Genomic DNA, 27,757 nt, shown 5'->3' with positions numbered 1-27,757 from the left:
TATATTCCAGAGATAATTTTGTTTCCTTGTAAAAAGTTGAAGATCTATTGTTTTATACTAGGCAGACTTCCATGACAGATTAGAAAGTAATCTTGTTCAGTATGTTCTTACTTAATGTAGATTTCCAGATTAGGTATTGTGATTTAATACATGTTTGGTATTTTGACATGTGGTCATAGAAAAGCACTCACAATGTTATTGATTTGATGGAAATCATTTGGTTAGGTGAGTCAAATATGAGTTAGTGCTCTTGCCTTTGCAGCAAGAAGACCTGGTTCTCCAGACCTGGTCGGAACAAGGGTCTTCCTGCATGGAGTTTGCATGTTCTCGCTGTGTGTGCGTATGTTTTCTGCGGGTTCTCCGGCTTCCTCCCACAGTCCAAACACACGCAGAGATTAACTGGACACTCTAAATGGACTGTAGGTACGGGTGTAAGAGTGGATGGTTGTTTGTCTCTATGTGGCCCTGTGATGGACGGGACGAAAGGTAAATGATCTTTTTAACCTCAGAAGAAGACGTACGGTACACATTACAGATATAACAACAGGACGGAAAATGATTCACCTAAACCTGTTTCCGTCTGGACGGCTCCTTAAATATCATGCATAATAAAACATCACTTGGAAATGATTCATTTACTGTATTGGGTGACAAACTCTCTCTCTCACCCTCCCTGTGTCTCCTTGTGTTTTTGAACTTAAAACGGTGTTTTAACGGCGTGTCCACACAAGAGCCAAAATCTGCGGCTAACAGCTGAGCGGCTAAAAACAACTACTTCACCAACTCAACTTTTATTTTGTAGGGAAATGTATCGGAGCTAAATTACACATTTTATTTAGGAAATATAAATAACAAAGTAAAGTACAGATATGTGAAAATGACACTTAAGTACAGTAACAAAGTATTTGTACTTTGTTACATTACATTGCTCAACAGGGCCCCCAAACTTCTTTGAAACGCCTCTGCACGTGTGAAGGGGGGGGGAGTGAGTTGGCTTTTGTGAGTAATCGTCAGAGGAGGAGGGCGTGTCTCCTCCTCCTCCTCCTCTTCCCTCGGGTGTAGCCGCGTCTCATCGATGTGGTGACGGTGTTTGTACCTGAGGACCGAGCTCTACCTGTGGATCCACTCTCAGCAGCAGCGCCATGGGGGTCTCCGCGTCCAGTCTGCTGGATGACAACAAGTCCAACTACATCAAAGGTAAAGAGGGGACAATGTTTTGTGGAGCGAGGCGGCGAGGACGCACCGCGTTACCGCCGCCGCCGCTGCTGCTGTCTCACTGCTGCTGTCTCTCTGCCGCTGTCTCTCTGCCTGCTTTCCCCTCTAATCACAGAAAACTTGGTGAACTTGCGGCACTTCTGCTCCTCCGTGCTGTTACACAGCTTCATGTCTGTTCGGTCACATATAACCGCCCTTCATTCAGCAGCTCACAAACTCAGGTGTCTCATCCCCTCACTTTGAGTCTCTGTCTCCATGTTAACTGTGTTTTTGTGGAAACAACCCGGTCAACCAGTTTCATTAGACACGAGAACGTCTCTGCGCCGCCGTCGCAAACCTGTGAGGCAGGTTTTCTTGTATCTTTCCACAGGAAAAAGAAGAAAAAAACATTCCAGTTCCACTAAACTTAAATCCATGCCATACACATGGACTCTCTCTCTCTCTCTCTCTCTCTCTGTGTCTCTGTCTGTCTCTCTGTCTCTCTCTCTCAGGATATTGTGTCTGCTCCTCACTTTTAAAGGGCTGTTCAGAGGTTAACACCTGCTTGGGTTAGGTTCAGTGTTAAGGTTAAGTTCACGGCTAAGATGTGGGGGGGTCACACGGTGGTACAGTGTCCACAGGTTTGGACCCTGGTTTGACCGAGAAAGGCCTTTTTTGCTTGTTCTATTTGTGTCTTTTGCTTTTCTTCAGTGCCTTTTTATTCTGGAAAAAAAACTAAACATGGACTGCATCAAAGAGCAGCTTTAAGACACACTAGCTCTTAAATGTGCTATTTTTGTACAAATCTGACTCGTTTAGATCTAAATAGAAAAGGTTAGTAGATAATAATAAAAACAGGTTTTGCCTGATGGGGATATGATCTTTTGGCCTGGTATTCAATTGCCCCAAAGACCCTGTGGGGGCATGAGTGGAAGTGGATTGATGAATGGAAAGTGTAGTTAGGTTAAGGTTTGGGTGAGGCTAAAAGGTTAAAATCTGTGTGAGTGTGAGAGAGGCTGAACAGGTCACTCCTGCCTGTCCTGTCCTGCAGGGAAGGGTAAGGAAAGTGAGAAGGGACACACAGCGTTTTCCCTTCCAGTCTTTTGTCTCCTCTGCTGCTGGGTGTGTCCATAGTTGGGTCAGTGTGTGTGTGTAGCGAGGACAAAAGGTGCATCTCCGTAGGTCTTTAAATGAGACGGGGAGGAGCTCTGTACAGTCAGGTGCACTCACAGGCGAGAGTTCATGGTTTTTACAAATATTTGAACCCAAATAAAATAACCTTCCTAAAGGAATTGGACTAGTTGGAGGAACCTGACTCACAAGTCAGATTTTAGTCAGACTAGGACAGGAATTCTTCTTTTTTTTTAATGTCACGTATACATGTTAATCCGACTAAAATGGAGCTAGTCTTAATCGGACTAACATACCTGGATAATGCAATTCATAGTCCGATTACTCCGGCATGTAAATGTGAACTGTGCTCCCCGGTCTTTGAACCAGAACCAGCACCGGACGAGGTGTAGACCGCAGTATTGTTGCTAGAAGTCATACAGCCGCCGTGGGTCTTCCTTCAGACAACACCGCAACCACCAGAGTCGTGTAGAGCGACCGTGGCACGATCCATCTCACCGGCCATCGTGTCGTTCTGTTCTGGGACGTAAAGGTCAACAGGAAACTCATTCAATAGACACTCGCTTCGCTTAATCACAGCAGATTTTACACAGTCTAGTGTAAAGTGCAGTTGATTTTACCACAGTTGTCTTATGTCCTTATGGATTCTCCCTTCCTTCATATCTCTCCTTGACCTCAATGGGAAAAGGAGGCCAAGTGGTTACAGAAGGACTTGGGATGTAAATGTTGGGATTATTTGGATTCAGCCTCATTCTGCAGACTGAAGAACACTTTTTCCTGGCTGCCTTTTTCAGAGATAACTCTTAGCCTTGTATTGCCAGTGCTTTTCAGTGACAACACGCACTTGTTTGTCATGGTGAAAAGAAACATTCCTCTAACTTTGTGCTCTCTCTCTCTCTGTGGAGTGTGTGTGTGTGTGTGTGTGCGCAGGGCAGAAGGTGGGGTGGGTGTATGTATTGGAGAATTTGGTGGTAGTTAGTTCACTGGGTTGGGTTGAAGAGATGTTCGATGACTCATAAACTGACAACAGTCCAGTTTTGGTGGTGTCTGTGAAGCAGTTTTTCTGAATGACATCATTTGTCCCTTTTTTTATGTCTCTGTCAGTGGTTTGCTCCGTTCGCCTGTGTTATAGTCGAACTTCCTTGATATTGGTCGTAGGATCCATATAAAAATGAACACAGTCTCTGGTTTTCAAAGGTGAAACTAATTCACAAGTGTCTGAAACGCAAGATAACCTAAGTAACCAAGTACTGTATAAATATTATTCTAAGACTGAAAAAAACAAAAACAATCTATTCTAAAGCAATTATGCGCTCATACAAATACATACTAATGGGTCATATATTCAATTTCTACCAATAAACCCCCCTAATTGTGACACACTGGCCTTTAAATGGGACTTTGGGACCAAGGACCAACAGGAATTCAAATAGAAAGAAGCAATAGTATGCAACATGGAAAGATCACTGCAGGGAATCAAACCTTGGGTGTTGTTGTTTGACACCTACCTATTTGGTTATCATGGTGTCATGGATGGCCACATAGTGGTGCAATGGCTAGCATTGTTGCCTTACAAGCAAGCAAGTTTGGATCTGGGTTGGACAGAGGTCCTTCCTGTGCAGAGTATACATGCTCTTCCCGTGTGTGCGAGGGTGAACCCCGCCTTTGCCCTATGTCAGCTGGGATTAGCTCCAGCCCCCTTCAACCCTCATGAGGAGGGAAAATTAATGGGTGCTTCGTGTCATTGATTGGTTTGATTCTAAAAAGCTACAGGAACAGCAGAACTGATGAATCCTTGGATTAAAAAAAAATCCCTGGTTCCTGCTCACATTTTTCTTATTTTGTTTTCCAGTTCCTGACATTGAATGGAGACCAAATACTGAAATATGATGACACAATATGTGTGTTATGAGCTTCATGGATCCTCAGTGGATATTTGTTTCCAAAAACAATCCAGCAGACATTGTGAGAGGTAGTTTGGCTCTCTGGGATTATGAAATGTGGATTGGTAGAAAACAAATAAGAATATATTACAAACCACAGGAATATTGTTTATGACAATTGTGATGATATTTGTGACTTTTTTTTGTCTGACTCTGAACAGAAACCTTGAGTCAGACATTGTCTACATCTGGTGAGGTGGTGATTCATGTGTGCTGTGCACATATTTTATGAACGAGGCAGACATGAGGCATCTGCTCTGTTACTCTACAGGCTGGACCAAATGTTCACAAACTAGAGGTTGGGACTGATCGTCTCCTCCAAACCATAGATTGTGTATATATATAAAAAAATGGACAGATTCTTCCTGTGCCCTCAGAAATCAATCAGAAATTATAATATATTGAATAGCCACCAGAGGGCGACTCTGCTGGTTGCCAAAAGAACTTAATTTGAATGGAAGTCTATGGTAAGATGAGCTTGGACGTGTCACTGGATTTAAAACATCATTAAACATTTTTTCTGACAAGTTAATGTTCTCAATCACTAGTAAATTACAGCACATATGTGCTAACACCAGTGTGATTGGCAGGTGGCATCATCCAATCGCAGCCTGTTGCTGATGATGCGTCTGAACTTCCAGCTGCAAAACGGCCATGGGTGACATCATGAGTGGTGGCCATTTGGACCAAACTTTCATTGGTGCACACTCGGTCAAAATGGTGTCAGCAGAGCAAGATCAAGTCGAAAATGGCCGACATCGACTGGGTTCACCAAGGCTAGTCCAGAGGGGTTCCATGTGTCAATGCAAATGTCTACAGAATTCACTTCACGGAGATTTTTCCTAAAAGTTTTCTACTCTTCTCACTGAAAAACGTCCATGTGAGCTCATGTGAGAACGTACAGAGCAGGATAATCCACGCCAAATAATCCACAACACAAGTGAACGTGTGGATGTTCTGCCTCTGCTTGGATTCCCCAAAAGCTTCTCCTGTCATTTTGTTGGCAACGCCTCAAAGTAAGTGTTACTTGAGTGGACTTAAGTTAGTGATAGTGATAGTGAAGACATGCAAGCCATACCAGGAGTGGTGGGCAGCACTTATCTGTGCCCGGGCGTTGGGTGCCCTTGCTCAGGACCACCTCAGGCCTTGCTTGACCCATCCTGGGATTTGAACCGACAACCCTCCGGTCACCTAATTCCTTCCCTCTTGGACATGGGCTGCCCCAACAAGGCAAAAAAGGCTGTATGTGGGTGTGGGATTCTTTGTTCTCACTGCTGTACCACTCTGCTCGGCCTCCAGCTGCCATGACACAATCTCACAGATATTCAGAGGATCTGAGAAACTGGGCCACTTCTCCCCCTCTTTTTTTCTTCTTTTTTTTCCGGATCCGAGTCCACAGCTCTCCACAAAGAGAGGAAGCTGCTGCTGCTGCTGCTGCTGCTGCTGCTGCTGCTGCTGCTGCTCCGTCAAATCTCTGCTGCAAACCCACCTGTTGTTTACTCAGGTCGGCTGAACCACAGGACACAGTGCATATACAGCTTTAAGTCTTGAGGAGACAAGTACTGTAAATACAGTATTTCTGTTTGTTCAATCAGTATGAAAGACGATTATACTACTGGTAACACAGTTCCTTCAATAAAGGTTCATGAAAATACTGGAAAAACAAACAGTACAAAGTTTAGGTTTAGACAATTCTAGAGTCATTAGGTCAAAGGTGAACATCCTGGACGACGTGTCTGGTCCTGAGCTAGTCTGTGTGTTGAAACAAGCAATATAAGTGTTATTTTCCACAGACCGGTTCACAGGGATCAAACAATCCAAATACTTATTATTTTTAATATTTGAACTATAGTCAAATTTTTAATTACATTTTGAATACATTTTAACTTAATATGTGATTTTGATTGGTTTCAAACCATGAAATACAGTATGGTTACGTGTTTGCCTGTTCATGTGTGTGTGAGAGACACATGGGACATGAGCTGACATGTCAGTGTTTCCTCTAACTTGACACAAAAATTAGCTCATTCCATTTGGGGAATCTCCAAAGATTATAGTCAAATTTTTAATTACATTTTTAATACATTTTAACTTAATATGTGGTTGTAATATGTTCTATGCATGGACACTGGCGGCCCGCAGGTGTCTCTCGACGGCGTTTAATATAATTATCCGTGTTGTCCGTGGTGATGGAGAGCACTCACTCACGTTCTACTCACGAGTTTGTCTCCGATGTGTCTGCCAACGTTTTGGACCGTGTGACTCGTCTGAGCTTCGGTCGCTTTGAGAGTTATTTCCATGTCTATGAAACGTGCGGTGACTCTGTCGGTGATGGTCACGCGGCTAAGAACCGTGTACCTTGGCTCAAGCTCTTGGATGAAGTCTTTGAAACTGGACCCCTGCGAGATGTTCATCGTTCTCCTGTCTTTGTAAATAAAGCGTACCAGTTTGTCTGTAACAGCGTTCTGACGGGCAGCTGTGAACCTGCTCGGACCTAAACTCGGCTGGTTTGTTGGCAGGCGTCCCCTCAGGTTGTCCGACTGAGAGTACGATGTCTTTATTTGTCAAAGCCAAAAACTTTTGAGATGGTCAGGAGTGGTGACCTCTGTGGGTGTTTTATCGCCTTTGTTTCTGACGGAACGTGAGATTGTTGCGACTCAGAAAACTTTATTGTTCGTTTGTTTTTCACACGTGGATAGGCAGAGGAAAGAGGGCGGGGCTTGAGTCGCCACGGTTTAACACGTGTATTGAAGGTGACATAGACCGGAAGCTCCAATTAACGCTGCGTTTGTGTGTGTATCTGCGTCATTACCTCGTTTATGAAACCCTAAAGTTTCAGAACAAACAGTTCAGCCACTGCTGAGAAAATAGTGTTGTATTGTTTTCCTGGGCTCTGCGAAGCGGATCGACACTTCCTTAATTTGATGTCGTCATCAGAAATCCTCACCACCGTAGTGCCTCCCGGTGCGGGCACTAGTCCGGGCACATCCGGTTGCGTACATTCAACCGCAGAAGAAGAAGAAGAACTAGTCTCGTTGTAGCTGCTGAGATGCAGAGCATCCACCGTGCCAGAGGGGGAGCTGTGTATCTGAGCGCTGGCCTATCTATTACGTCACTTCCAGGTACCTGGCCAATCACAGGACAGTAGGAAAGCTCTCGTTGGCTGGCCAATCACAGCAACTGTTTGGTCTGAAACAGCGCGGCTGACGAGAGCGTCAGCGAGGAGATATTTTGATCGGCTCGTTTGCAGCGATTAGGAGGTTTTTAATCATGAAAACAAGTTAATATATCTAAGTAGACCTCCATAACTAACATATATGTGTGATACAAGCATTCTATGTCGCCTTTAAAAATAAAAAAATACACATTCGAACATTATTATTGATACTTTTTGATATTTGAATTATATTCGACCCCGATATTCGGGTTACCCTATTACAGGTACTGCTGTTATTACCACTTTTTTGTTTTGCTTTCATGTGCTTTTTACTTCTTAGTTTCTTATTATAAATAACGATACCTTGGGAGCCCAAGACCAAGAGAGGGAGAAAACTGACCGAGACAGTTTATGTGAATTCGAAGCTGCTTAAACTGACTGACCACAATTTTGACATTATGCATTTTCTAGAAAACGGGAATATTGTTTCCTGGCATTAATTTGAAAATATTACATGATATTAAACGATTGTTTTTAGTAAGACTGCGTGTAGTGTAAAGTATTGCTCTTTGGTAAGAGGACGCATGAGAAAAGTGAGAGGGCACCGTGCCCCTGTGACGTGGTATAAAAGTAATGTAATGTACAGTATTCAACGATATAAAAGTGACACTACGACACGTTTTTGTACGAATAATATTTCACACACATTAAAAAAAAACAATTATAATATCAGGTGACGTTGTCTAATGTGACAAATGTCTTAATGAGGATGAGTTTTTGATGAATGCATGAAAACGGACGCGTGACGACGTGTCGAGTTTGTGTTAGGCGTCATGTCAACATGCCGGGGCAAACCAGCCTCGCTCTCACTCAACAAGCGGCCGCTCTCTGCTGTATCTCTACATTCTCCACATTCCCAGCAGCTCGCACACGCTGCTGCTGCTGCTGCTGCTGCTGCTGCTGCTGCTCTGCAGTGACTTGTCCTGTGTCGTCTGTGTTTTCCTGAGAAATCTCATGATTTTGTTGGTTTCAAACCATGAAATACAGTATGGTTACGTGTTTGCCTGTTCATGTGTGTGTGAGAGACACATGGGACATGAGCTGACATGTCAGTGTTTCCTATTACTTGACACAAAAATGAGCTCATTCCATTTGGGGAATCTCCAAAGATTGAGTCCAGGCTTTTAAAATGAACTGTTTACTGGTGCTCCGCTCTGCTTATGTCTGTGAGGACAGAGGATGTCTCACCATGTCATGAAGCACATTGTGATTTATTATAATAATAATAATAATAATAAGGGCTACAGGAACCCTGTGGTTTCCCAGTGAACTATAGTAGCAGCGGCTAAAGGCAAGTGAACGCAACGTGACGTCAAACATGACGACTCATTTGAAACGTGAAGGACAAAACCCTTTCATATTAATCAAATGAAGATATGTGCCTTAAAATAGAATGTTACACTCACTGAATGTGACGTTGAAAATGTTTACAGTATATTGTTTTATTATTATTCTTTCTTTTTATCCATTTGAGAACCTTCACATTCGCCTCGACACACATGGACACAATTGTTTTTTAAACTAATTCTGTTGAATCACACAATTCAAAAATTCAAGTTATTTCAGTGACCACTGTGGTTTTAATGAAAAGGGAGTTTTGTTTGTAGTAGGTGCAGCAATATTGAGAGTCATTTTGTCATAATTCTTACCTTATTGTTATTTTTTTTTTTTTATATAAACCCAGGAATTGGTGGGCACTTCTGTTTACACTTGAGTCTGTTTAGTCGTTTAAATTTGTAATTTCATGTTTTTTTCATGTGCGTACCGTCTCCCCCCCTTATAAAACCACACGCCTATATTTTCTTATAATATCTATAATGAATTGATTCATGAAGCTAGTCTGCTGATGACCTTGAATTAACAACCGACCCGTGTTCCGGCCGTTCTATTGTGACTCTCTGAAACTCGAATCTGCTTCAGTGCGCCGTTAACTGTCACGCAGCTGGCTGATGAGGCCAGTATTTAGATTTTTCAAACGTTTAATGGTTTGAAAGTAAACAACAACATTTCTTTTTCTTCATACGTCAGCATGTTTGCAGCTGACCGGGCCGCTGCACACACACACACACACACACACACACACTAATAAATAATAAATGTTTACTAAATAAAGGGATTTAAAGTTACTTAAAGCTTTTAATGCCATTTTTAACTGTTAAAAGTCATTACTGACAATAACAGTAGCTTCATAGGCCCTTGAATGATGTCTGGATAAATAACTAATTTACTGTTAAAACATGCTTATAACAACAATGTTAATTAATAGGGATGTCCCGATACAACTTTTTCACTTCTGATGTGATACCGATATTGATCCGATATGATATCAGCACGAATCATACATACTTTATTGACTTATTTTGTAGTGTGGAATGTTAGAATAGGCTTGATCAAGTGATATTACTTAGTCAGCAACAATAGTCAGCAACAGTAGGTATGAGAAAAACTGACCCATTTATTATTAACCAATGGGTTACATCAATTTTTACCTTCAACGTAAGAATATTGTATTTTTTTCCATGTTAATTTCATACAGTCTATGGTTAATTTCATCAGGAGGAAAGTACCAAGTGCTAATGGGTTCAGAGCACCTGTGTTTCACAGGTAACAGCGTGTCTTCAGAGAACACCGCCCCTTGTTTTCACTATTTTGGATTAGCCCAACCCACACAGGGTGAGTGACTCATCCTGCAGGTAAACACAAGCTTCAGGACACATTTAAAACACACAAAGCTCTTGGCATGGCTGGTTTTTGGGGTATAATTAACAAACGGAGGCTGTTGAAAGTCGACAGGTGGCGCTGGTTTATGGAATAATGTTGTTTGAGCAGCTCGCCTCAGGATGCGCTAGCACGGTGCTAATGGCTAACTCGCGCTCGCTGTGCGGCTTCGTAGCCTCTGATTTCAGAAGTTAAATAAAAATGTTTAACCTCTGAAATAGCAGTTGTTGTTGTGATCACGTTGGCTCTATGTGCATCCAACACTCAGAGCCCACGTGATCACAACAGGCGCTGCTGGAGCAGAACGGCACTCCGATATAATCCGATATAAATTCTTTGGCTGATATCGGACTGATATCAGATATCAATATCGTTTTGGGACATCCCTATTAATTAATGTAGCCTTACCGTAAAGTGTGAAGTGCCAGATACTCATCTCCAGTGAAAGGATATTGGTGTTGTTGGTGTTGTTTGTGGCTGTGGTTATCGTGGCTCTAAGCTGGAGGGTTAATCACACAGAGTGGATGTGTAAATGTGCTGATAACATTCCCACAGTAACGTGCAGAAATCCTTTAAACACACCACTGGATCATTCACTTTTCTCCCACCCACAGCATGGATTAGTCGACAGGTGCGGCTCCTTCTGTTCTTTCTGTTCAGGTGAAACGGGTGAAACAGGCGTTTGGAGTGTAAATGTCTGTAAAAAAACAACTACTTACATATTTAGGCTCAAAGAAGAAGCAGTAATTAATAGCAGCACAAAAAGGGAAACTATTGATAAGAGCATTTTCTTTACACATTATTCTCTGCGTCTCATGTTATTCTCGTTGCATCATTTTATATACAACAGTGATTAAAGACAACGTCCACATTGTCACCACTGTTGTTAGCTTGTTCTTACTTTTTTTTAAAGGATACATTTAGTAAAATCATAATCTCTGTACAATATTAGATAGATTCAAATAAGAAGAAAGAAAATCTGGTTTTGATTCCTGCTCCAGAGGTCACCACTTACTGCTGATGCACAACTTCATATTTCACCTCGTAAACAAGGTCGTCAGAGGGTGTGTCTTGGTCATTGCAAACGCCGTTGAACCTGAAAAGAGGCTAAAATAAGACTGCAGGTATTTTTGCATGAACAGCAGCAGGGTGGTGAGAGGGCGGGGCCTTAAGTCAGAGCCATTCAAATCAGCTCAGAGCACCAGGAAGTGAACTGAGAGGATTTCAGAGATAAAACACTCCGTCTTATGTTAGTGAAGAAATGAATGGCTAATTTGTGAGCTTCATGTGGAAAAGAACTATATAAATAAGATCATTTACCATCTATCGCCATAGTTTGTGATAGGCAGTGACGACACAAACAGCACACAGAACATTCCTATTCCCAAATATCCCTTTACAACGGATTGATAGTGATTCCATTCTGACTTTGGATGAGACTTGTTTATCACCTCTTCTGAGAGCGTCTCACGATATTAGTAAGAAAACTGACTCCGCCTCACAAACAGAGCCGTAAAACCCGGCTTTGTCTTTTTGTTGTTTAGTTTTCCAAACACATCTTCAGCACGATGAAGGATCTGTTTCCATAGTAACGTGACTGAGGCTGGTTTTCATGGCCGTGTGTCGTCATCATCATCATCATCTATCAAACACACGATGAAGAGACAGTGACACAGCTCTGAACCTTAGATTTAAGGAATTACCTGTGATTGTTTGTGGATATTGAGCATTTAAAGCTGGGTAAATATCCATTTAGTGGATTAGTTTTCCCGACTGTGATGTGATGTCAACCGTGCAGAGGGAGAAGGAAAAAAGGGAAATATTAGAACATGTTTGCCTTTGACTTGAGCTGAGCTTTAGTTGTGTGTTGTGTCTGTTTGCTGAGCTTTATTTAACTTTATTTAACTGATTCCCTCCACATCTGAGAGCCTCTGAGAGATTCTCTCTTCTCTCTGTAATGCTGCAGATGTACTGCCAGAAGGTCTGAGGAGAGCAGGAAGTGAACAGCATCTGGCTGAGGCTGTGCAGCTAGTGCGAGTCACCCAGGAGACCTGAGCAGAGACGGAGAGTCTGATTGCTCCAGAAACAAGTGTGATGCAGGAGTCACAGATTTGTTTACCAGTCCATGTTTTCTTTCCAAGGAAGTGACGAGATGTGGACGTGAAGTCTGAAGGTGGAGTAAGAATGTGTTCATACATTTTTAAGTTGCTCTCCTGAGATCAAATCCCTTGTTAGGGTTCGAGTTTAGGCCCTGGTTTAGGCCCAGGTTTAGGCCCTGGGGTTCCTCTGAAGTGTGCGTCACATATCGCGTCTGCGTAATTCTACGATATCTGACAAATATTTGACTTTTCCAACTGGAAACTCACTCTCCCACACCAAAGTCCATGTGTTATTTTGACATCACAGGACACAGGAGCTGTTGATCCACTGCTGCCTTCCTCAGTGAGTCTTCTTTCAGATTTCTGCTGCGTTTCACTGACATAGGAACTGGGAACTGCGAGCGATGTCACCCCCAACTGAGATTCACAGCAACGGCGCACCAACACGTCTACGATTAAAGATTAAAAAGGAAAAACAGAATTACGTGGAAGACAGAAGTGCTAGTAACGGTAAAAGAAGCAGCATTTACTGTATATGGTGATCCATCTTTGAAACACAGACGTTCTCTGTGGACTGAGGTATGAGAACGTGCAGAAAAAAGTCTGTATAATTACAAGTTAACAATTATTCTGGTCTCAGGAGTTTTATTTTGGGCCACCTTTTACTTAAGATGTGTGACTGCAGTGGGCTTCACCAGGAAGAAGGTTCTTCTGGATCCACTGGATCAAAATGTAAAACACAGGTGACAAAGTCTTGGCGGAGGTCTGCACTCTTTTAGTGTTTCCTCATTTCCTTCCTGCATGTGACGGACGTTTGACTTCCCTCCTTCCGACTTGCACAACCTGGTCTCAAGTGAGTCGCATAAATGTGGACTCTGTGCGTGGAACGCTCACGCCTCCTCCTCCTCCTCCTCCTCCTCCTCCTCCTCCTCCTCAGGGCTGCTCTGAAACCCGACCTCTGCTCACCGTCTCTCTACAGGCACTGACACTGCTCTCCTCGTGTGTGATTTCCTAAAAGAAACTTCCTCTGTGTGTGTGTGTGTGTGCAGGCCAGGCCGAGGCTGAGCTGACGGCGTTCAGTCCGTACTACATGAAGCAGTTCTCTGTGGCGAGGTTCTCCCAGGTAGAAGATGATCTGGAGCAGCAGAAGGACAACATCACGCAGCTTCTCAAACAGAGGGTACGTGACTGTTTCCACAACGTGGACCAGTTCACTCATGAAAGGTGTCACTCTCTCCAAGTCTTGTTTAGGAACTGATGGAGTGGAAATCCAATCGCCCCTGATCAATAATCAGAACCTGGTCTTTGTCCTTGTCCTCACTCCTGCTGATGCCTCAGTATTTACCGCTGTGCTAAAAACATCCAGACAAAAGAACAACAAAGTACCTGAAACAGATCAGCTGTGATAGTTACTGCTGTAAACCACAGTGTCGTAAAAGCCTGATCAAAATATCATTAATTATAGAAGTTTAATATAATTAAAGGTCTCGCCGTGCCTTCTCCAGCCGGTTAAACAGTATTTACCTCTCTGCTGCTAGTTGTCTGTTATTTTGTGAGGCCGACATGCATTTAACTCCGAGATGAAAGAACCCCTCTGCATATCCACCAAAGTTCCCTGAATCAAATACAAATTGAAATGTAACAGACTTTGCTATAGATTTGACTTTTGTTACTGTTACCAGTCCATTTTGAGTGGATAATAACGGCTTCATCGAGATTGGGTCACGACCCTTAAATGAGTTGCATTTATTTATTTGGGTTATATTTTAAAATGAGGCATAAAATGAAGTTGTGATACTTTTATCAAACGTATGTAATGTTAAAATATGAAATAAAGTGTCATCTTTAAAAAGCAGGTTCCCATATCATCTCTGTGTGTGTGTGTGTGTGTGTGTGTGTGTGTGTGTGTGTGTGTGTGTGTGTGTGTGTGTGTGTGTGTGTGTGTGTGTGTGTGTGTGTGTGTGTGTGTGTGTGTGTGTGTGATGAGCAGGAGGCTCCTCAGGATGGTGAGGTTCTGTACGAGGAGGCCGTCCTTTACTTTGACGACACCAGGAAGTGGAAAGAGCGCTACGTGGTGGTGAGGGCCAACTACTGCCTGGAGTGTCACGAGGGTCTCGATGTGAGTGTGACGGCGCAACTGCAGCACAAAACATACACACAGCTAAAAAAGCCATTAAATAACAACACACACACACACACACACATATGTATGTATTTATATATATATATATACATATACATATATATATATATATATATCTATATATATATATATATATATACGTATATGTGTGTATATATATATATATATATACAAATATAACCTTTCATCATAATTTTCCTCCTCCTCCTCTTGTTGTTTGTGCTCTCAGTGTTTTGTCAAAGGAGTTCCTCCACACCACAAACTTCTGCCCACAGGGGGCAGCGTTCTGACCACAGAGGAGAAGTACATGGCCATGGTGGACAAGTGTTTCCCTGATGACACCAGTGAGTAAAATACTCACATGGTGAATACATACCGTAAAAGATGAGACCTGTATTTGTCATCATTCGTTATGTTTTCCCGTTTTCAGACGTGAAGGAAGACTTTGCTCCGCCCCTGTCTGGGATGCCGGGCCAGTTTCCCGTCTACTTGCGTCTGCCCTACAGGAGAGACTCCTACTTCTGTTTCAAACAGCAGGCCAAACAGGAGGCCTTCCTCTCCATCCTGTCCGACTGCATCAGACACCAGAACCAAGGTAGGGAGGCTGCACGTCCACTGTACAGCAACTGTTGTCAAACACACCAAGATCCACTGATGTGACTAATGACTAAAGCACTGCTACCTCTTATAATTATTGTTTTTTTGTTTATTTTGCACAATGAGGACATAGTTTATCTACATCTGCGGCAAAGTAAGTGTTTAATTCACAGCAGAGGAGAGTAAAAGCCATATACGTCACACACATCAGATGACAGTTTTTCTACAGTTTCAAGCTTTTTTATCAAAGATATTTTCACTTTAATAAAAATCTTAATTCTCAGTTGACAGAGATGTTGCACACACTGATCGCTTCACCGTCAGTGCTTGATTTTTGGTTGATTTTTGGTCTTAACAGATTCTGAACTATATCGCTATGGTAACCGAGGACGGCCACGCTCACCGCTGTATTTTTTTTTAGTTTTCTTTTATCTCAAAATCATGGAGAAATCAACTCATGGGATATCCGTTCATTATCTCCTTATAATAAGATATGTGAATGAGTTTTTACGAGATGAGGATGAAGAACAAAAGAAAATCATAATGATAATTGAAAGCTGCAAACCCTCAAGTTATTTTATCTTGTTATTACGAAATAAATCTCCAGATAATGGACTAAAGAACTTCTGTCGCTCTCTGTTGATGACTAAAATCTCAGCTTTCAAGCCTTGTGTTTGATTCCTCACCAAAAACGACTCCTGATGAACCCAGTGTTGTGTAGCAGAGAGAACATGCAGGACACTGACGACGCGTCGCTCTGTCTCGTCCCCTCTGTGTCAGACTTCTTGAAGAAGAAGACGTGTGAAGTCCAAGCTTTCGTCAAAGCCGTCCAGCTCTACAGACAGGACAAGGGCAAATACGAGGTCTGGGACATGCTGATAGGAAGTGATGTCAGAGTACGTACAACATATGCATCATTTACTTTATTACACCTGTGATTGTTATTGATTTGCATTGTAATTATAAGAATGAATATTTCAGTGTTTTGGAAACAAAGTCTTATTTCTGTCTGATCTAAAAAAGCAAGTATTATTCTATGTTTGAGGCTTAAAGAAGAACTATTGATGGTTAATGACAAATATTCAGCTCATAACACACGCTATCCAAAAAACTGTCACCTGCCCCCCCATATTATGGTCTGTGAGTGAGTGAGTGAGTGAGTGAGCGAGCGAGTGAGTGAGTGAGACAAACACTGCAGGAGAATAAACTGACGAGCAGAGAACAGAGAACATCCATATGGCTTCAAAGTAGACCAAAGAGGTTTTAGTTAACATAATGTAACACATTTCTTTGCCATTTTTATTTAATTCCCCAAAATGTAGCACTAAGATTCAATTATGTAATAGGCTTTATTTTTTTTAATCTTTCCTTTTATTTCTTATATTTTTTTCATTTGTTTCTGAGAGTGCTTACTTATAATCTCTTCAATTCAATGCAGATGAAAAAGCAAGTGTGTATATATATCTTATGTATGTATATATCTATATCTATATATAGATATGTATGTATATATATATATATATGTATGTGTACATCTATATCTATATATAGATATGTATGTATATATATATATATATGTATGTGTACATGTGTATACATATATATATATATATATGTGTGTACATGTATGTATGTATGTATGGTGTTGTTCAGAAACCAAAGTCTGTCCTGTTTACACACTGCAGTGTATTTGCATGAGGAATAATTAGCGCTGTGTGTGGGAATGAGACCCACAGCTGATTTGCTTCCTCTCACTCTGTCGACTCTCATCTCCATTTGCAAATGAACTCTTCCTCCCTGACGGCGTCATCTTCCCTCTCTTCTTTTCCCTACACTCGTTCCCTTCACTCGTTCCCTTCCCTGTTTCTGATCACTGGGTTTAAAGCAGAGCAGGAACACTCCCACACACCAGCAGCATCAGTGCTTCATTGTTTTGCTGTATTGGTTCATTGTTCATTGAGGTGGAAGGAAGTTTGGGTTGTGAAGTTAAATTGAAAGACATTTCCACTTGTGTTTTTCTTCTCTGCTCTAAATACAGCATTGTACTCGTGCCTGCACTCACTCACGCTGGCATTTCATTTATTTTTAACACAATACTCATGATACATATATTCACCGTAGTATTTCAAAGCAAAAGTGTTTGTTTTGATATGAAATGATGGAAACGTGACAATAATAACACATTTATGATGTAGACAACTGAAACAAGAAGGTGTATTAGTTCCTTCATTAATACAGAGTAGAGCTGCAACTAACGATTATTTTCATAATCGATTCATCTGTTGATTATTTTCTCGATTAATCGTTTGGTCCAAAAAATATCAGAAAAATGTTGATCGGTGTTCGTCTAACCTGGAAACGATGACGTTCTCAAACGTCTTGTTTTGTCCAAAAACCAAAATGATTCACTTTTAATGATTTCTTTGTTTTCCAGAGCAAAGAAATAAAGAAAACACTCACATTTAAGAAGCTTAATCTTCGAAAGAATTTAGTAATCGATTAATTAATCAATTTAGAGAGACGATTGTCCCTTTAACCGCCCAGTAAAGAAGATCTAATTGATCTTCTCTTTACAAGCTACACACCTTCATTTTAACAAGTGAGAAATAAAGCAATTCACTCCGTCTATGAGGTTACAAACTTATCCCCAGTCTCACTCATTTAATGCCGATATTATGTAGACGTGTTTAATGTGTTTCCATTAAATTATCTCCATTAGATGTGCACAAGACTCCGTTAGGGAACCTTCAGAGTTATAGTTTGATAAAAGCATGTGATCATGAAGGAAGTGCATGTATATGTGTGTCTGTGCTGCAGGTGATGGCCAACATGGTGATGGAGCAGCTGCTTCCCACGCTGGAGAAAGACATGCTGCCTCGTCTCAAGGCTAAGAAGACGGAGAGGAAGAGAGTTTGGTTTGCTGTGAGTGGAACACTCACCTGCTGCAGTCAAATGAAATCAAATGCAGTCAAATAATGAAATACCAGAGCTTTGGTGGCATTTGTGTTTAGACGGTGGAGGCGGCGTACATCCTGGTTCAGGAGCATCTGCTGGAGGGACTGTCGGCGCTGAAGGAAGACTGTCGCATGTCAGTCCGGAACCAAGAGGTGTTGATCCACTCCGAAATGGACCAGATCCTCAACTGCAGAAAGGAGCTGGAGGAAAAAGTGCAAGGTAACGTGCTGTTGTTTCCATGCAGACGCCGTCAGACTCCTTATTTAGGAAACATCTAAAGAATAAGCTTAATAATTACTAGTATGCTACATATATATGTTAGTAAGCATGTGGTTAATGGTGAATACGTGTTCCCTAATATAAAATGTTACCAATGTGACAAACAAAAAGCATAAATAAGATGGTTGTGAGGTCATGGAATGACTGGGAAGTTGCAGACGCCCCCTTGTGGCACTTCAGGACTGTGTTTTGGTGAACTCGTGTATGTCTGGTTTCTTTCCTGTGCAGCTAAAGTATCCGAGTCGGCTCTGAAGCTGTGCTCAGAGTCAGTGCAGCCGTACCTGGCCTCTGTTCTGGAGGAGCTGATGGAGCCGGTCAGCTCTGGTTTCCAGGAGGGACAACATCTGAGTGAGAGCATGATGGACAAGTGTCAGGACGTCCTGGCGGGAGGAGACAAAGAGCAGCTGAAGAAGGTCTCTATGTTTCTTTGTCTGTTTTTGACCTTCTCTGAGTTCCCCCTTCACTGGAGACTTGCAGTAATCCCTCCCTGCTCCTGGTCTCACAGGCTCTCACGGACATGACGAGACCCAACCTGCTGAGCTGCTACCAGAAGATCGGCTCGCTGCAGGAGAAGCTGCACCACCTGCGCGACAGATTCGGTTTCTCCAACATCACAGGAGTCATCCACAGCGCTCAGCTGGACCTGCAGATGGTATATATTTAATAATACACACACACACAGTGTCTGTGCTCAGACTGAGTGGGTGGAGGGATTTTCTGACTCATTTATTTATCAGTCAACATTTATAACACGCTGGTGTTTTCTGTTATCAACACAGTGACGGAGTGTTGTGAAAACACGATGAGTCAGATTGAGGCAGCTGTGAGTTTCTCATCTTCCTGTGTGTGTGTGTGTGTGTGTGTGTGTGTGTGTGTGTGTTTCAGCTGATGCAGAATGCAGCGTACACGTTTGAGCAGCTGCAGCACAAGGCCCTGCAGGACAATCCAGACAACCCCAGCTCTGCCCTGGAAAAGGCCAAACACCGAGTGCTCAAGGTCGGTTTACAAAGCCGTTATCGTCAGTACAGAGAGCAGTGTGTGGAAGTTAGTCATGGAAACTAAGAAACCACTGCTCTTTAGTCTCCACTGTCTACCAGCTTTACAGCAGCTGAAACACGTCGTCACGCTTCAGATAAACTCACAGCATGCTTGATTAAATGTCCATCAGTGGCTGCAGTATATTCACCTGCTGCTGAATAAACAAACAAATATGAGTTGGTTTTAGATATCGATTTCTATAACTTTAAATCAGCCGTCAGTTATGGAATTCAGTACCAAATCAAATCAAATCAATTTCAGATATCAAATCTTTTACTTCAAAGGTTAAATGTCAAAATCAAACGTTATCAGAAAAAACTCTCTATCTACTGTCATAGTTGAAATAGATTAAATCATCCACATGGCATCCACACCTTGGATATTAAAGCTACAGTAGGCAGGATTTGTTGTCGTTATTGATCAATAATTCCATAATAACCTTTCAGACTAATGTAAATCATGTGATTTGAGAGAGAAAGGAAAAGAACGCTGGTGCCAGGGCGGGTCACGCCCTGCACACATCACCTGTCCATCACAGGGCCACAAACACAACCAAGTGTCCAATTTACCTCATCCTCAAATCAGTATTTTTAAATATCCTGCAGGTGAAACTCAACAATCAACGAGAAAAGCAAGAAAGACGACAAGAAGAAGTGTAGTGACGTCTTGTATTCTGTGTGTGTCTGTCTGCAGCAATACGACTATGACAGCAGCACGGTGAGGAAGAGGATCTTCCAGGACGCTCTTGTTTCTATCACACTGCCTTTCATCAAGAAGAGACTGGCTCCCACCTGCAAAACTGTAAGACACGCACGCACACACACGCACACACACGCACACACACACGCACAGAAAGTAACAATGTTGTGAGCTACGACGAGGAAAAAGTCCGTAAGATTGTAACTAGATTATCACCAAAGACTGTGAGGACGGCAGTTAAGGGTAAATGTCAGTTACACACTTGTTACTGATATTCAAATGTGTGTATGCAAAGCCTCGCTGTATTTAGAGACACACTATAACACTGACAGAACCTTTATTTTATTCAACAAAGTTAGGGACAGGATCTTTGTAAATGAAGTTTCCTTTAAATTTCCACTTAACTGCCGATCAGGAAGCTGTGAGTCTTCAAGGCGCGTTGTTTGTTTCTTGTCTGTGTGGAATTCTAGAATTCTTACAACAGATGAAACTGGTGGTATTATGAGTTTTAAAATGACAACATCTTTCAAACACAGAAAAACTACATACAGTAGATCCCAACTGAGGATGTGCAGTTGACCTTACACGCCTTAAAATAACGTCTTGTTCCTCTTATTAGTGTTTTAGCTTGGAGTTAGTGCTGTATTATTAAAAGATAAAGTTCAATGTTTTTTTCTTAAAACGAGATTATTCTTCCAGTGCAAAAACGTTTCCTTTTTAGGCAACAAATGTACACTTTGACTTTTTCCCAGAAATGACACTTTTCTTTTTTTCTTTTTTTGAACTTTCTTGAAAGTCTATTTTTACAGTTGCTCTGTGTTCATACTCTTATCTGCACAAAGAATGATTCTTCTATCGCACAGTGCGTCAGTGTCGTTAGTTACTGGCACAGATAGTGACGCTTTATCTATCTCCCTTCTCTTCAACAAGGCTTAACAGTCTCAGTTATGTCTATGACGTCTGCTGACGTCTCTTAGTGGGTAACTACACCCTATAATCCAGAAATCCTATATCTGATATATATGCACAGACTGTGAAAATGTAGATACAAATCAATCAAGTTGTTTATCTCTTCTTCATATGGTAAATTATTTCTATAACACTTTTCTAGTCTTGATGATCACTCAAAGCTGCCTTACACTACAGTTTGTATGTATTTAAATAGCTTGCAATGGCACAAAAGTGTGGTTAACAGCTTCATGATTTAAAAGGTATAACATGACTGTGTCGGTCAGTCGGTCAGTTTCCACGCTCCACATCTTGACTCGTGTGTATCGGTCTCTCCATGCAGGAGCTTCAGGGTCTGGAACAGTTCATCTACGCCGACTACTCCAACTTCATCCACGTTGACAACGTTTTTGAGAGCATCCTCCTCCGAACTCTGGACAAGGAGGTCACTAAAGGTACAATCTGACACATACAGTATGTGACAACAGAGCAAACCACTTGTTAACATTGTCTTCTTTTGGTTCTGCAGTGGTGAAGGAAGCAGCGAGCTTGCAGAAATACAACTTGTTCACAGACAGCAGGGACGTGGTCAGTCAGTCCAGCCGCTCCAGTCTCTCCTCACCGTCTGCCTCTATCCCAGGAAGCCCCGCCATGGCACTTTCCTCTCCCTCTAAAACCTCCGTGGAGCCCCAGCCCACTTCTCCGCTTGTGGCCAATGATCTATCCTCCTCCCCACGGGAGGAGGAGCAGAAGGAGAAGGAGAGCAGTGGTCTTAAACCTGTGGAGGTCAGCACCTCCGTAGACACCAGTGTGATTGAGACGCTTGTGAGTGAAGTTGAACAAAAAGAGTGCGCGCAGACCGTTGCTGTCGGTCAGGAGACGGCCGCACCTGAAGCAGAGGGCGTCTTCCACACTGTGAAGGTGGAAGCGGATGCTGAGTCGGCAGCTTTAGCAAATACGGCCTCTTCAAATGAGACGCCAGACGTCAGTGTGACGGCAGAGACTGTGATCCAAGAGGCGGCCGTTTCTGTTGAGACGCTGCCTGACGATCCTGTGACACAGAGCACAGATGTTGTAGAAGAAGTGACACATCTCCTCACAGACGTAGACATTTTAGAGACGGAGGCAAAAACAGAGGCTCCTGCACTGAGTCCTGGTCCTGCCGTTGAGACAGAGCCCACATCAGCTGTGGGAGCTGGTTCAGAAGACAGCAGTGAAGGAGACTCAGGAATCAAGGTAGAGGCACCCTCTGGTGGTGAAGCACCAGTACTCACACCTGGAGATGTGGCCCTGGATGAAGCCTCAGACCCAAATTCTCTGAGCGTGTCCATGGGCAGTGAATCCCCACCCTCGGACATCGAGTCGACGGAGAACATCAGAACCACGCAAAGCAGCGAGGATGAAGTCTCCACGACATCCGATGTCCTGCAGGACGACGCCGACATCAGCAAATCGCCCGTGAGTTCGGACGAAACACCCGAAGACACAAATCCGAGCGACGGGCTGCCCTCTCAGACCCAGGCGGAGGCTGCCAGTGACGTCCACGTGCAGGACGACATGGAAGCAGCAGTGAGTGCAGGTGTAGAGGCAGCAGATGTGACAGCCACCGTGTCCCCTGAGGCTGCCACAGAGGAGGCCGCGTCCAGCCCTGGAGCCCAGCCACCAGACTCCATCAAGGACATCCGTGACCTGGTGGTGGAGGTGATTGAGGTGGAGGAGCTGGTGCAGCGATACCCCAGCGGCATTCCAATGGAAGAATAAAGCATTATGACCAATCACAGCTGTGTTTGAGTGTATGTGGATCATTGGTCTTTCAGCAGGATGTTCTAGCATTTTGTGGCGAAAGAGAACCAAGAACATGATGGTCGCAGAATCTCCCATCTGCGTTAAATCTAGACGCCTTTTCCTCATAAATGCTTCCACCACACATATGCATGGAATTACGTCAAATTATTTATACAAAATCATTATCATTAAATCATCACAAAAGCTGTCAAGAACAGTTTCTTCTTACAGGTAAATTACTTTTGACTACCAAACTGTTGTAAATGTTGAACTAGTTTATGACAGAAGATTGTCAGTGAATTCCTGTGACGTTAATTGTACTTTGGTAGAATACAAATCTATTTTAAAGGAATAGTTAGGTGCTTTGGAACGTGTGAGGATTGATGTTCTCTTTGATCTTATGTTTGTGTGTGAGCTGGAGTTAAAATACAGTTACAGAGTTAAAAGACATGGATGCTAGCTATGAGAAACAGCTTTAACAACAGAAATCTATACCTGCTTAATTATGATATGTTAAGTATGTTGTGTTCAGACTTTTCTGACCGGAAACTGAAGTTTGTGTCACTTTTTTTAATCGTTGGCTCTCCCTCACCAAAGTCCATAGAGAAAATCAGCAATTTTACAGGATATCACGTCACACCGGCGTTGTTGTGAAAATGTGTTTTTTGTCGCATTGGTGTTTGAAATCCTTTGATTGAACTGACTTAAGTGACACGGACTTGCCAAACAAGGGCTACTGCCACCTTCTCTTCTCCTGCAGTAGACCAGCACCTCCTGTGTCCCCCGTGAGCTAGAAACACTGATTTTGTCCATGGACATTGGTGCAAGAGATTGAGCAGTTTACAAGCCTCAGTTCCTGCTTGGAAAGCCTTACGTTGAGATACAGAAGCAAATATACGCTTAGATTAAACCTAGTGGAAGTATTTTGTTCAGTGACTAACATCTAAACTGTCTGAACTATCCCTTTTAAAATGATGTTTGTTGTGTTCTTGAGTAGCGTATGGAAGTGCCTTTTCAGTCCTCGTCTGTGCCTTAGATGTCATGAAGGAACCCGGCCACTGTCGTGTGGCTGACCGCTGCGGCGCTGCTCTTCGAGTGTCTTCCACCTTTACACAGGCTCAGCAGCATATTAGAGCCGCAACTAACGATTATTGTCATAATCGATTAATCTGTCGATTATTTTCTCGATTAATCGATTAAAAAACCTGGAAATGATGATGTTCTTAAATGTCTCGTTTCGTCCACAAACCAAAATGATTGACTTTTAATGATTTCGGCAAGAAATTAAGAAAATATTCACATTTAAGAAGCTTAAACAATCAGAAATCTTGTTTTAATCATGAAAAAAGCTTCAAACCGATTATTCGATTATCAAAATAGTTCTCGATTAATTTAGTAATCGATTAATAATCGATTCATCGCTTCAGCTCAGCAGCATATGACCACAAACTGTCCACCAGACCAACGTTAGTTAATGGAAACACTATGGAGATAATATTAATAAAATATACATCTAGAAACAATTGTTGTCTCAAAGTCTTTTGTGTGTGTGTGTGAAGTCTCAAATCTGAAGTTTGGGAAAGCAGAACAAAAAAGAGTTGTGGTTTTATTTGCCAATAAAACAAACAGACCAGGATGATTTGATTATTTATTTATGACCCACAATCATTTTTAATCAGTCACAGTTGCACTACACAGTGGAATATTAGAATGCTGCATCTGTGACACATTAAACACCAAACACACGACAATATTCCTTCCACGCGTTTGATATATTGCACCACGGTGACGCGGTTCATATTCTGGCAGCAGGGCAGCGCTGCAGGCGCATCAGGGACGAGATAAAGAATAAACAACATGAGATTATTCCACATTTGTTCATGTTTAAAAAGCATTTTTCATGATAATGCAATTAAGGCTCTTAAAACATTTCAACTTCAATTACCTTCACATAAATACAGATAAATGACGGATCCAGAGGGTGGAGTTCCTGCACAGTGTTCTGCTGTGTTTTCAGTGTGTGAGCAAAGATTCAACAAGAAAACAACTGTCACTTTTTCTAATCCGATTCTAATGAGCGGCGTCTGTCCCACAGCTGGGACACTGATGCTTTACACTCGGAGATACTGTGGAAATAAAAATAAAGACACAAACATACATGTAACCCACATGATTTCTAGACCCATCTATGTCATTTAGTGGTGTTTATCATGCCCACCACAAGGTGGCGCATCATCTCGGTACCCATTGTCATGGTCGCGGAGTGCGTTCTCACTCTGATACGAGACAAACATGTAATGACCTGATGAATGCAGTGATTTTAACACACTGAGGATCGAGTTTTGTATTTTCTTTTGGATAAAAAAGGAGCTGCTGTCAACGTGCAAACCTTCTGTATGAGCTCCGGTAAGCATGGTTGCTACATGTTAGGAGGCTAAGCCTAATTATTAGCTTGTTGATAAAGTTTTGTTTTAAAAATGCCTTTATTGAAAATACTTTCCTAAAAACCAGTCGGAGTTACAGCTATTACGCTATTTAATGTTTAAACTCACTGTGGTATTGTGTTTATAATTGTGTAAAATAAAATGAAGAAAATCGCTAGCGCTGTTAGCGATAGGCTAACGCTAGCGATGTTAGCGAGATGCTAACGCTAGTCATGTGTAGGTATTGTAGTATTCTACGTGGATGCTCAAAGGTAGGTGGCTAAGCTAACGTGCCACCACTGTAGTCGATGAGGAAAATAGAAAGAGCACATGAGGCCAAGTTATTGAAATGATTTCTAACTGATGATTGTTATGTTGTGATTTGTATTACTGTGATTATTTAAGCATTTATGTTGGTAAAACAATTGAATACAGTTAAAAAAAAGTTAACATGCTACAGTTAAAAACATAAATATTGATTAAAAGGAGCTGTTTAAAAATATAAATATAGCTATTCTACGGAAGCGCATTGCATTCACTTGAATAAAACAATTTTGATTGGAGTAATTTATTTTTTGGTCTGTTTTTCGGAGTAATTTATTTTTGGTCTGTTTTTCGGAGTAATTTATTTTTTGGTCTGTTTTTCGGAGTAATTTTTTTTCATGGTTGGTTTTTCAGAGTAATTTTTTTTCTGTTTTTTATGCTAGTTTAGATCACATTTGAAACAATAAACACAATAAACATTTGATTTATAACAACATGGACGGCTTGTTTAGTTTAATCAAGTTTTACTTTGATCTGGGTTTAAGACACTGGGAGATAGTCCTGTCACATAGATGATATTACCATTAGTTATGTACATATGTCGACTTTACGCAGGCACCTGAGAAGTTTGCGGTTGTTTAGAAGGAAAGCCCATTCAAATCTGTTAGACATAACAATGTTTCTCCATGATCAGTTGGAAAGATATGCCATGCTCCACGGATACAAGATGATGCATATAGCGACTATCCTGCCCTCCTGGAGTCACTCTGCATGGGAGTGGGAGTGGGAGAGGGTTTTTGACACGCTCAACAAACAATTGTCCATACGCTTGTCCATGTTCAGGGGAGGTTCCCATTTAATTGACACAAAACATGACTGGATTTATGCAAAAATTAAACTAATAAAAATTATGTTACTGGAAAACAAAGGAGTGAGGTGAGTAAGCGAGCCAACGGTAAAAACCATATGATCCTTCACCCCATACCCCCGTGATTGCCTACACCTGTAAGTATAAAGAAAGCGCTATACTGCCACCAGTGGAGACCTGACAAAATGTAAAAGACAGACAAATAAACAAATGTGGCTCCTACAATGCATTTGAAATGCAGTCAGGCTGAAAAACAGGAACAAAAAATATTCAGAAAACAAACCAAAAAAAGTTTTTTTTGTCTTCAAATGAATGCGATGCGCTTCCGAACTCTTCAAAGGTAAATAAGTCTAAATTAAAATGTAACTTCATGACGGAGAATTGTGTAATGGTAAAAATATTTCTATGTTAAATGTAAACATGGTCATTTACAGTGATTAGACGATTATATTATATATATATATTATATATATTATATCCTGCCACTGGGTATACACATATATGGAAGATATTCAGAGTACAAGTAGTATGAGGTCATGTGATGAACAGAGATATGATAGTAACATTATGTTTTCTGCACTGTGTGTGTAGATTGTTTTTTTGTTGGAATAGAGCGTTCTGATTCTGAACCCTGGGAGGTTCAGTGGCGAGCTAGGACGATCAATCAACTGCGGACGGAGAAGAAGCATCGTGTGGCCAGCCGTGGGATCCACTCCGGAGAACAACAGACCATCAACTCACTTCACGCTCTGACATAGATAAGAACACAAAACACACAAAATCTACCCGGATAGTCAGATAAACTGAACTCTTCCAACTTAAAAGAAGGGACACTTTTATTTAAATTTTATTTATTTATTTTTTTCCCAAAAGAGCTCTATTTTTGCAAGTTCATCATTGTGAGGCAATAAATTGTCAACGTTCACTTCCTAACTTTGGGTCATTTGAATGATTAAGGTGTGTAAGCTTCCCGAACCTAGAAAGAAGATTGTTTCAGATTATAGCACGTGAAAATCCAGAGTTCCTCCTCCTCACACGTTATGTATTTTAGAAAAGGTGATGACTGGTGATTGATGGTGATTCCTTCACCATCTCGACTGCGGCTGTAGTCTGAGCTCTGGGTGGACTTGTACGTGTTCCGGATTTACCTCATTACCTCGTAACATTGGTCGGCCACACTGGGAGGAGAGAGGAGCGTTCCCCCCTCTACTGACCCAGTGACTGATTTTGAAAAATGCCATGGAGTGGGTTGAGAGGGGAGCAGTGCAGGGGCGTGAGGTGTGTGAAGTGATCACACTGTGCTTAAAGAGTCAGAGAGAGAAAGACGATAAATCGACAAAAACAATGCCTTTTTTGTTCTGCTTTAGGTTTCGCTGGCTTTGTCGCTCTTAGTTCACACAGGGTTATTTAGGAACATTGTGGTATTCCAACTTTGTGTGAACAGTTTGTGTTTTTT

General features: G+C 41.9%; 1 protein-coding gene across 1 annotated transcript; it reads left to right on the top strand.

Moving 5' to 3' along the window:
- Positions 1-1,038: 1,038 nt before the first annotated feature.
- On the top strand, positions 1,039-24,269 carry niban1a (niban apoptosis regulator 1a). Its single transcript, XM_058637958.1, has 14 exons — positions 1,039-1,197; positions 13,352-13,482; positions 14,293-14,421; positions 14,675-14,789; positions 14,876-15,040; positions 15,823-15,938; positions 17,860-17,964; positions 18,054-18,216; positions 18,505-18,689; positions 18,782-18,928; positions 19,162-19,272; positions 20,008-20,115; positions 21,305-21,416; positions 21,491-24,269. Exons 1-14 carry the CDS (start codon positions 1,143-1,145, stop codon positions 22,720-22,722), a joined length of 2,874 nt encoding a protein of 957 aa, XP_058493941.1. The 5' UTR covers positions 1,039-1,142; the 3' UTR covers positions 22,723-24,269.
- Positions 24,270-27,757: the final 3,488 nt, after the last annotated feature.

Source organism: Solea solea, chromosome 9 (assembly GCF_958295425.1).
Source record: "Solea solea chromosome 9, fSolSol10.1, whole genome shotgun sequence".
Lineage (NCBI taxonomy): Eukaryota > Metazoa > Chordata > Actinopteri > Pleuronectiformes > Soleidae > Solea > Solea solea.
The sequence above is the reverse complement of the archived record's forward strand: the minus strand, read 5'-3'. Positions and strand labels throughout refer to the sequence as shown.